The sequence below is a fragment of the Mandrillus leucophaeus genome, unplaced genomic scaffold (genome assembly GCF_000951045.1).
Source record: "Mandrillus leucophaeus isolate KB7577 unplaced genomic scaffold, Mleu.le_1.0 Scaffold315, whole genome shotgun sequence".
In the NCBI taxonomy this organism is placed as follows: Eukaryota; Metazoa; Chordata; class Mammalia; order Primates; family Cercopithecidae; genus Mandrillus; species Mandrillus leucophaeus.
This window is the reverse complement of record NW_012103310.1, coordinates 498753-510229: the sequence shown is the minus strand read 5'-3', so window position 1 is coordinate 510229 and position 11477 is coordinate 498753. Positions and strand designations below refer to the sequence as shown.

Below are 11477 nucleotides of genomic sequence, written 5' to 3'. Positions count from 1 at the left end.
GGCTGGAGTGCAGTGGTGCAATCTTGGCTCACTGCAACCTCTGCCTCCCAGGTTCAGGCAATTCTCTGCCTCAGCCTCCTAAAGTGCTGGGATTACAGGCGTGAGCCACTGCGCCCAGCCTCCACTTTTTTTTGTTTGTTTGTTTTTTGAGACGGAGTTTCGCCTTCTCCCAAACTGGAGTGCAGTTGTACGATCTTGGTTCACCACAACCTCTGCCTTCGGTTTCAAGCAGTTCTCCTGCCTCAGCCTCCCGAATAGCTGGGATTACAGGCGTACGACCCCACGCCTGGCTAATTTTGTATTTTTAGTAGAGACGAGGTTTCTCCATATTGGTCGGGCTGGTCTCAAACTCCCGACCTCAGGTGATCTACCCGCCTTGGCCTCCCAAAGTGCTGGGATTACAGGCATAAGCCACCGTGCCCGGCCTAATTTTTGTATTTTTAGTAGAGACAGGGTTTCACCAGGTTGGCCAGGATGGTCTTGAACTCCTGGCCTCAAGTGATCCACCCACCTTGGCTTCCCAAAGTACTGGGATTACAGGCATGAGCCACTGTACCCGGCCTAATTTTTGTGTTTCTAGTAGAGACAGGGTTTTGCCATATTGGTCAGGCTGGTCTCAAACTCCCAACCTCTCAGGTGATCCACCTGCCTCAGCTTCCTAAAGTGCTAGTATTACAGGTGTGAGACACCACATCCGGCCCGAACCTGCTTTTTAAAAACTAAAAGACTTCCTTTTGTGGAACAGCTTTAGGTTCACAGCCAAATGGAGCAGAAAGTACAGTTCCTGTATATCCCATCCCTACACACATACAAGCCTGCCGTATTATTGACATCCTGCACCACAGCGGTACATTTGTTAAAACTGAAGAACCTCTACTGATTCACCATTATCCCCCCAAGTCCAGAGTTTACATCAGGGTTCACTCTTGGTGGTGTACATTGTATGGGTTTGGAGAAACGGACAATGACATGGATCTAGCATTATAGCTCCGTATGCAATAATTTCACTGCTCTAAAAATCCTCTGTGCTTCACCCATCCATCCCTGCCTCCCTCTCCCCAACCCCTGGTGACCACTGATTCTTTTTACTGTCTCCACAGTTTTGCCTTTTCCAGAATGTCACATGGTTGGAATCATACAGTGTGTAGCCTTTTCAGTCTGGCTTCTTTCACTTAGCAATGTGCATTTAAGAGAACCCACTCTTTAACCACAAACATTTCTATATGCTTACTCTCTTTGTGGGGGTAGGAGAGAGAGAAATAGCCTCTGGGGCTGGTCATGAAATTAAACAAATGAGCAGCTGTGCTAAGCCTGCAGGAAACATAAGCCTAAGGGGCAAAGTGAATCGGAGATGGCAGGCTCCAAATAAAGGCATTCTTATCTAACTAAACAGACAAAAAGGTCTACACAAAGGCGGTGAGGACCACCAGTGGGTAAGCCCTGTTTTATAAGCATTCAGTAGCAAAAACCACACACACACACACACACACACACACACACACACCATAGAAACACATTCATAAACACTCCTATGAGCCAAATTCGCAGAGCCACAGATGTTGCAAGTAATCTGAAACTCGGTATTCCGAGCTGGCTCAGCTGTCACTAGAAACCCAGATGGTGGTTTCCCATAAACTGTACATGAAAAGCAAGTGAAAGTGCTTAAAAGGAAAAAACAAAATCTCCTGCTTCAAAAAGGACACATGATCCTATCTGACTTACATTTGAAATAATGGCATCTTGTCAGGTGGAAAAGAAAGCGCTGTGTCCAAGAATTTGCAAGCTGATAAATACAAGATGAGTTCACTCTGGGGTATCTCCCCCACTGAGTGTCCATTTGCATCCGGGACTGAACCTTTCGTTCTGTTTACTTTGTTGTTGCTTCTGTAAATTTGCAAAGAAACGCTTGTTATAAATTCATTCAGAGCTGTTATAGTCCATTCACCTATGACATGTCCCTCAGAATAACTTTCCTTTTAAGAAATGTTTGGAATAGCTGGTCCTTTCACAAGTACTTCAAGAAAACAGCATTTAACATTAGATAACCATACATCTAAAGTGATGTCCTTTAATCGTGACCATCTTTTCCTCTTGTGCACAGATCTTGTACTGCTTACCTCAATGACTCATCTTCGTCTTTTAGATCTTCTTCAAGCTGTGTGAATGTCTGAATCTGAAAACAAAAAAAGCATTCAAGTTACTATCTGAGAGAGATTAAACCTATCCAAATTTTTTTTTTTACTTATTTATTTTAAAAAATTGATTAATTTATGAATGAATGAATAAGATGGGGTCTTACTCTGTCACCCAGTCTGGAGCACAATGGTACAATCATGGCTCACTACAGCCTCAATCTTCTGCAGATGTAACTTCCCGCCATGCCTAACTAATTTTCGTATTTTTTTGTAGACAAGGAGTTTCATCATGTTGCCCAGGTTAGTCTCGAACTCCTGGGCTCAAGTGATCCATCCACCTTGGCGTCCCAAAGTGCTGGGATTATAGGCATAAGCTACCACACCTGGCCCAAATTTACAGTATATAAAAAAACTAGTAAATATTATCCAATGGTACAAGTTAGTTGGAATTACTGACAGGGTGAGAGATCAAATATGATCATAGGGTAAAATATTCTCTATTTAACCAAGAGCTAACCATGTGCTACCAACCTGATTAAAAATAACTTTTAGATAAAATGGGATAGATATGAAATAGTATGTTATATGTTACCGAAAAAGCATTTTAAAAAGCTCCAACCTTGCTTTCAAACTTACAATACTTGTACTCACCAATTCAGAGACCATTATTGGCCACAATGAAGTCAAATGCTGAGGAGATATTCTTAGCAGCAAAACTCTGAAAAAAAGAAACATCTGAGCAGCAACTGTGGATGTCTGTCCGACTCTGAGATTGTCTGTCAGGCGTTCTAAGGAGAGAAGATTTTAGAGATGTCACACAAATATGCAGTTTAAGGTTTCTTATCAGACAAAGAAAAATAAAATTGTGACTGTTCTGACATTCTGGTAAGAACCCAGTGTAAGGAATGAGTGTTACAGGCCAGGCTCAGTGGCTCGCGCCTGTAATCCCAGCACTTTGGGAGGCCGAGGCAGGCAGATAACAAGGTAAGGAGATCGAGACCAGCCTGGCCAATATGGTGAAACCCCGTCTCTACTAAAAATACAAAAATTAGTTGGGCGTGGTGGTGGGTGCCTGTAGTCCCAGCTACTTGAGAGGGTGAGGCAGAAGAATCGCTTTAACCTGGGAGGTAGAGGTTGCAGTGAGCCAAGATCACACCACTGCACTCCCGCCGGGGTGACAGAGTGAGACTCCATTTCGAAAAAAAAAGAATGTTGGTGATGCTTTTGTGCAACTAGTCTACCCCAGCCCTCGTCTTTGTGAAATACAGCAGTTCATGGCTCTTGCCAAACCTCAAAGGAAATGATTCCCATGGGCTGTCCCCCTGCCACAGCTGAGTAGAAAGACATGAACATCTGTCACCAGAAATCCACTGGATGACCAACGGCCACTTAAAATGTTCTTTTAAGAATATGAATGAGGAGACACAGAAACCAAGCAGCCCATGGTGAGGGATGGATTTACACAATCATATGGACTGGCTGGCAGACAACACCGTATTTTGGGGGTGGTAGGTGGGAAGTGGAGCAAGTAAATATAATAGATCTATTCAGCAAGGTTTAAACTTGATGGCCATGACAAAAACTTTAATCCCTATGGAGGGAAAAGTGTTTCAAATAACTCTCTAGCCCCTAACACTTCCCTGCTTCTCCCCTGAAATGGTTGTTTGTAGAATGAGACTTTTTTTTTTTTCTCTCATAGCTTAAGGTTTCCTAGGAATGTAACAAATTGCTACAGCAAACAGCTAAATGGTAGGCATGCTAGCTAAGATCAGTTGTAGTACATTAGAACATTAGTATATTAGTAATAAACTTTTCTTTTTTTTTTTTTGGAGACAGTCTTGCTCTGTTGCCCAGGCTACAGGGCAGCGGAGCAGTCTCTGCTCACTGCAACCTCCGCCTCCCAGGTTCAAGCAATTATCCTGCCTCCATCCAGAGTAGTTGGGATTATAGGTGTCTGCCACTACGCCCGGCTAATTTTTTGTATTTTTAGTAGAGACAGGGTTTCACCACGTTGGCCAGGCTGGTCTTGAACTCCTGACCTCAGATAATCCACCTGACTTGGACTCCCAAAGTGCTGGGATTACAGGTGTGAGCTGCCATGCTCGGTCAGTTTTTTTTTTTTCCTTCTTTTTTCTTTTTTTTTTGTTTTTTTTTTGAGATGGAATCTTGCTTTGTCACTCATGCTGGAGTACAGTGGTGCGATCTCAGCTCACTGCAGCCTCTGCCTCCTGGGTTCAAACGATTCTCATGCCTCAGCCTCCCGAGTAGCTGGGATTATAGGCACCTGCCACTATACCCAGCTAATTTTTGGTATTTTCAGTAGAGATGGGGTTTCACCATGTTGGCCACACTGGTCTCGAACTCCTGACCTCAGATGATCTGCCCTCCTTGGCTTCCCAAAGTGCTGGGATTACAGGCGTGAGCCACCGTGCCTGGCTTTGACCTTTCTTTTTTGTAGTAAGAGCACCTAAAATCTACTCAAGGTCTTGGCAAATTCCCAGTACATATGCAGTGTTATTAATGACAGTCCTCATGTTGTACATGCCTTCTCTAGACGTACTGATCCTACATAATTGCACCTTCGTACCCTTTCACCTACACCTTCCCAGCCGCCGAAGACATGAGACTGCTGTCACTCTGAGCCGAGATGTACAGAGCTGCTCAGCTCCCACCCATGCACCGTCTCCTCCTCTGCTACTTGATGGTGCAACAGTGTCCAGGGAAAAGGACCCCAAACGGTATTCCAGGAGAGAAGCGTTAGAAATTCTCCACTCCTGCTGCTTCTTCTTTTTTTTTTTTTTGAAATGGAGTCTCCCTCACTCTGTCACCCAGGCTGGAGTGCAGTGGCGTGATCTCGGTTCATTGCAACCTCCACCTCCAGGGTACAAGCAATTCTCCTACCTCAGCCTCCCCAGTAGCTGGGATTACAGGCACCTGCCATCATGCTTGGCTAATTTCTTGTATTTTTAGTAGAGGTGGGGTTTCACCATGTTGGCCAGGCTGGTCTTGAACTCCTGACCTCAAGTGATCTGCCCACTTCGGCCTCCCAAGGTGCTGGGATTACAGGCCACTGTGCCCAGCCTCCTGCCTCTTTTAATTGGGCCCAGACTATTTACTATGGGACACATCTTGGGAGCTTCTGGATGCATCTACCTCTCTGAGGCAGATGTGGGCATCATCCCTCCACAGGGCATCTCCAGGCAAGTTCAGTGTCCTCCACCTCTGCCAGAGGACACTCTGAGTGCCATCAACCCAGGACTCAGAGGGGCTGGGCCTACCAACGGACGTCCTGGGGACAACAACATGTAGGAAAGTGCTCTGTAAACTGTCAGTTCATCAAAAATGAAAATGGGGCAAAAGGCTTATTTTTTAAAAAACATGTAGTATTTCTAGAAATACAGCACTTGAGCTATCCAAAATGAAGCGTATTTATTTAGAAATTCTTCTTTCCCGGCCAGGCACAGCGGCTCACGCCTGTAATCCCAGCACTTTGGGAGGCCGAGGCAGGTGGATCACTTGAGGTCAGGAGTTCGAGACCAGCCTGGCCATCATGGTGAAACCCCGTCTCTACTAAAAATACAAAAATAAGCTGGGCATGGCGGCGGGTGCCTGTCATCCCAGCTACTGGGAGGCTGAGGCAGGAGAATCACTAGAACCTAGGAAGCAGAAGTTGCAGTGAGACAAGATTGTGCCACTGCACTCCAGCCTGGGCAACGGAGTCAGACTCTGTTCCCCCACCCCCAAAAAAAAAAAAAATTTCTCTTTCCCAAGAGCTCAAAACCTACCTCTGTTTTAAGTCAGCATTCTGCTGACTTTATTATATATATGAATATACAATATAAGCAAGTATATTATACGTTATATAGTATAATATTTAATATTACTATTTATGGAATTAGTTATTAGTTATTACAATCATGTCAATATAATACAAATATAATAATTACATGTTATAATGTCATATAATTATATAACATTAATATATCATGTAAAACATGTTATATATGCATGTTATATATACATGGTGTGATATATATGTATATTCTATTATATTGCCCTTGCTTGCTCCCTCTCAGAGAAATAATTTCTCAGAATTGCTGGGTGTTTAAACTCTACCATGGTCAAATTCTCCACACCCCTGTTTGAGCATGACTGTTGTCTATGTTTGAGCATGACTGTTGTCTATCTTTTTATTTTTTTGGTTCTAGCTTCTATACACCTAATGCTGTCTCCTTAGCTATCTGGGCCTCCTCCCAAATTTGAGAGGAGTGTGAGATGGGGTAGAAAGAAGGAACAGGGCTGGGCGCGGTGGCTCATGCCTGTAATCCCAGCACTTTGGGAGGCCAAGGCGGGCGGATCACCTGAGATCAGGAGTTTGAGACCAGCCTGGCCAACATGGTAAAACCCCGTCTCTACTAAAAAAAACCCACAAAAATTAGCCGGGCATGGTGGTGGGTGTCTGTGATCCCAACTACCTGGGAGGTTGAGGCAGGAGAATCACTTGAACCTGGGAGGCGGAGGTTGCAATAAGGCGAGATTGTGCCACTGCTCTTCAGCCTGGGTGACAGAGGGAGACCCTGGCTCAAAACGAAAACAAAAACAAAACAGAATGTCAACTTTGCCACCTGAACATTTTATGAGAAGGAAAAAAAACAAAAACAAAAAAGAAAACCCTGACAATCATGTATAATACGATGATGTCGGCAATAATAATAACAATTTATTATTATTATTATTTTTGTGTGATGGATTCTCTCTCTGTCGCCCAGGCTGGAGTGCAGTGGCACGATCTCGGCTCAGCGCAACCTCTGCCTACCGGGTTCAAGTGATTCTCCTGCTTCAGCATCCCCAGTAGCTGGGATTACAGGCATGAGTCACCACACCAGGCTAATTTTTGTATTTTTAGTAGAGACGGGGTTTCACCACACTGGGCAGGCTGATGTCAAATTCCTGACCTCAAGTGATCCACCCGCCTTGGCCTCTGAAAGTGCTGGGATTACAGGCAGGTATGAGCCACTGTGCCCAGCCAGCAATAAATTATTTTTGATGCGGTCAAAGAATATAGTGGGGATGAAGAAAAAAAATTGTTAAGGAAAAATTAGATCCTTCTCCAAAATCTTGCCCCTTCCCTGGCCTCAACTGAAGGTGCGATTAAGGCAGTACTATAAACACCAAGTATCTTGACTGCAGGAGGACCCTAGCAAGAGATAGTGCTGAGGAAGTATTATTCCTATACTGTAGTCAGGCTTTTAAAAACTAATAAAAATTAATAACACTGTAATTGATTTTATTAAGTATTTATTTAGAGACAGAGTTTTGCTCTTGTTGCCCAGGCTGGAGTGCAGTGGCACAATCTTGGCTCATTGCAACCTTGGTCTCCTGGGTTCAAGTGATTCTCCTGCCTCAGCCTCCCAGGTAGCTGCAATTACAGGTGTGTGCCACCACGCCTGGCTCATTTTGTATTTTTAGTAGAGACGGGGTTTCACCATGTTGGTCAGGCTGGTCTCGAACTCCTGACCTCAAGTCATCCACCCACCTGAGCCTCCCAAAGTGCTGGGATTACAGGCATGAACCACTGTACCTGGCCTATAATTGATTTTAAAATAAAGTTTCAGATTTACCAATATACTTCTGAAGTTCTATAACTCTGCAGAATACTTGTTTTAACACGTGGTAATCATGCCAAAGCACGCAGTAGACCCCTCTAGTACTTAATCGTCTCAGCCCCTCATGGCTATCTGTATGTGGCAGGGTGAGGGCAGGTCAGCTGTTGCTGTGGTTTGAATGTTTGTCCTGTCCAAAATGCATGCTGAAATTTTATTGTAAATGTAGTATTACTGGGAAGTGCGGCCTTTAAGAGGTGATTAGGCCACATCATGGATGGGATTGGTACTGTAACAAAAGGGCAGGTCAGCCCCGTCTTGCTCTTTTGCCTTTCCACCTTCTGCCATGGGATGTCGCAGCAAGAAGGCCCTTGCCAGATGCCAGCCCTGGATATAGGACTTCTCAGCCTCCAGAACTGTGAGGCAATAAATTTCTGTTTTTATAAATTCCCCAGTCTCAGGTATACTGTTACAGCAGCATAAAACAGACTAAGACAGCTGTCTTACCTTGTATCAGTGGAAGGTAAAGGTGGTATTGATCAAGTTCTCCACTGAAGACAGCAAAAGCCTGGCGTTTTAACAGCATGGCTTTCTGTTCAAAACTTGAGAATAGTTTCAAAGAACTGCTCTGCATGTCTAGAATAAATACAGCAAATATGTTTTACTTAGTAAGAAAACCACAATTGGAGGTAAGTGATGGGAAATTCATACTAGCGTAATTCTGTATTCCCTGGTGAAAAATAATGATCTTTATTAAGTAAGGACATGAGATTATTGTTCCCATGTATATTTAAAAAAATACTTATTTCTCTTTTTATTTCTGAGACAGGATCTCATTGCCCAGGCTGGAGGGCAGTGGTGGGATCAGCTCATTGCAGCCTTGACCTCCTGGGTTGAAGTGATCCTCCTGCCTCAGTCTCCCAAGTAGCTGGGACTACAGGTGTGTGCCACCATGCCCGGTTTTTTGTAGAGATGGGGTTTCACTATGTTGTCCAGGCTGATCTTGAACCCCTGGGCTCAAATGATCTGCCCACCTCAGCCACTCAAAGTGCTGGGATTACAGGCATGAGCCACTGTGCCCAGCCAATACTTATTTCTTTAATGATACTTAATGATAGTGCATGAGAAGGGATCTGAGGTGTAGAAAAGTCCTCCTAGTAAATTATGGAAATTACTTTCAGCACAAATGTCGAGATGTGAAGCTAGATGCTTTCAGCAGTATTTCTCCACTAAAAACTATGAAAAAGGTTGTCACGGCATTCTTGTCAATAAATTGCAACTGGAAAAGACTCATTTATTTAGTTCTGCCATATTATGAACATCACATTACAGTCTTTGTGGCTTAGACAGCACCATAAAAGTATGAGTAGGGTTCGGAAAGACATGATAAACGCTGGTTCTATTGGTATTGATCCTATCAAGTGTGAGTTATGCAAAAGTAACACAGAACTTACTCATTAAATCCTTAAACATTGTTTTCTCATGGGTCAAAAGATGGTCAATAATGGACTTCCAACTGGATATTAAAGAAAGCAAAATCAATTAAATTTGCAGTGGATGATAGTTTGATTCAAAACATTAAAAAAACAACATACCCTCTTAAGATATATTAAAAACTGCTTTCTGTGCCAGGTGCAGTGGTTCACGCCTATAATCCCAGCACTTTGGGAGGCCGAGGTGGGTGGATCACCTGAGGTTGGGAGTTCGAGACCAGCCTGAGCAACATGGAGAAACCCCATTGCTACTAAAAATACAAAAGTAGCAGGGCGTGGTGGCGCATGCCTGTAATCCCAGCTATTCGGGAGGCTGAGGCAGGAGAATCGCTTGAGCCTGGGAGGTGGAGGTTGCGGTGAGCCGAGATTGTGCCACTGCACTCTAGCCTGGGCAACAAGAGCGAAACTCCATCCCAAAAACAAACAAACAAACTGCTTTCTGAAAAGAAGTTAGTGATAGAAATAAATAGTTTACATATAAAAGAAAGCTACACTAAAGCTTTTCATTTATAACCCTAACATAGGGAATGAATAATGACTTTTTCCAGTTTACCACAAAGAAACAAATTGACAAGGCACTCTGGCTTTTTCAAGGGTTATTCTTAAATATGTTCATACAGGATGATATTCACCCAGTTGTATTGATGAAAAGAGTGGGGCAGTGAAGACAAATACCACCCTTAGCTCTTCTTTCCAAATGGGATACCCCAGCAGAGTAACAAGATCACATGGAGGGAGGCCACAGGGCCACCAGCAGCCCTCTGGGGGTGGCCATGCTTTCATGCCATACAAAAAGGTTCCCAATCTCTACCCTCTATCGCTGAGCCTTCCTGTCATTAATAAAGGAGTAGCTTTCTTTCTGGTTATTTTCAGACAGGGCCCAGGGTCTTGCGCTGTCGCCCAGGCTGGAGTGCAGTGGCACAATCACAGCCTACTGCAGCCTCAACCTCCTGGGCTCAAGTGATCCTCCTGCCTCAGGCTTCCATGTAGCTGGGACCACAGGCATATGCCAGCATGCCTGGCTAATTTTTTTTTGATTTTTTTTTTTTTTGTAGAGATGGGGTTTCACTTTGTTGCCCAGGCTGGTCTCCAACTCCTGGGCTCAAGCAATCCTCCTGCCTACGCCTCCCCAAATGTTGGATTACAGGTATGAGCCACCACGCCCAGTCCTGAGTGATTTTCTTGATCTCAGGAAAAGGCCCAGGAGCACATCTTGCATCTGAGTCTCAGTGGATCTCTGCCTGGCTACTGGCTGAACTTGTGGAGTATTCAGCCGAGAAGTGGGGTAAAGACACCCCCAGGGTCACCCAGTGGGCTCTATCATCTTAACACTGGCCAATTACTTTGTGATTACAAGACAAAGCAGTATTAGACAGAACAAGTATCACTGGAACCCCAGGTTATGCTGTTTATTTATTTGAGACGGAGTTTTACTCTTGTTGCCCAGGCTGGAGTGTGGTGGTGGGATCTTGACTCACTGCAAACTTCACCTCCCAGGTTCAAGCAATTCTCATACCTCAGCCTCCCGAGTAGCTGGGACTACAGGCGTGCGCTGTCATGCCTGGCTAATTTTTGAATTTTTTAGTAGAGACAGGGTTTTGCCATGTTGGCCAGGCTGGTCTCGAACTCCTGGGCTCAGGTGATCCACCCACCTCCCAAATGCTGGGATTGTAGGTGTGAGCCACCGTGCCCAGCCAAGAAATAACATGCTCTCTGAATTAAGTGAAATTCTTCTTTGTACTTTAAAAGACGTAATCCCTTTCCCGTGAACACATGGTCAACATGTGAGCCTGTGACAGGGACGTCCTGTTATCCGGGGTGACGCTATGGCTCTGCTTCTATTTCAGGAATGAGAATTATGTAAACCAAAACACTGTTTCTGCCTGAGGATCCAGAGCGCATTGTTATCAGGACAGCATCTCTTACTGAACACAAGAAGTATCCATCTGAAAGAAAGCAGGGTCGAGGAACAGTTCCAGGACCTCCTTCCGCCAGGCTCGTTTGGTGTAGGCATAGCCACTCAGGGAGCTCAGCAGCTGAGCGCCAGCCCGGAAGCTGGGAGCATTGTAGGCACTGAGTGGGAGTGGGAAGAGAGAAGGGTCAAGGTCAAGGACTGTGCAAGGAAAACCACTTGATTCATTTCTCAAGACATATTTTTCTGCATATGGGTGGGAAGAAATGGCGACGATGACGTTACCTGTGGTTGCGTAAGTATGGAAAAACATAGTAAAGCAGACGGGAGATTA

The 11477-nt window shown here is 44.5% G+C and overlaps 1 protein-coding gene across 1 annotated transcript in view; it reads right to left on the bottom strand.

The window, feature by feature from the left end:
• The window catches only part of DOPEY2 (dopey family member 2), a 133644-nt gene that overhangs the window by 2730 nt on the left and 119437 nt on the right, over nucleotides 1-11477 (bottom strand). Inside the window, exons 30-35 of the mRNA XM_011987750.1 lie at nucleotides 9193-9254; nucleotides 8246-8374; nucleotides 2787-2923; nucleotides 2118-2173; nucleotides 1723-1884; nucleotides 1197-1311 (exon numbers count right to left, since the gene is read on the bottom strand). Coding sequence (XP_011843140.1) covers nucleotides 1197-1311; nucleotides 1723-1884; nucleotides 2118-2173; nucleotides 2787-2923; nucleotides 8246-8374; nucleotides 9193-9254 — 661 coding nt within the window. The remainder of the gene's footprint in view (nucleotides 1-1196; nucleotides 1312-1722; nucleotides 1885-2117; nucleotides 2174-2786; nucleotides 2924-8245; nucleotides 8375-9192; nucleotides 9255-11477) is intronic.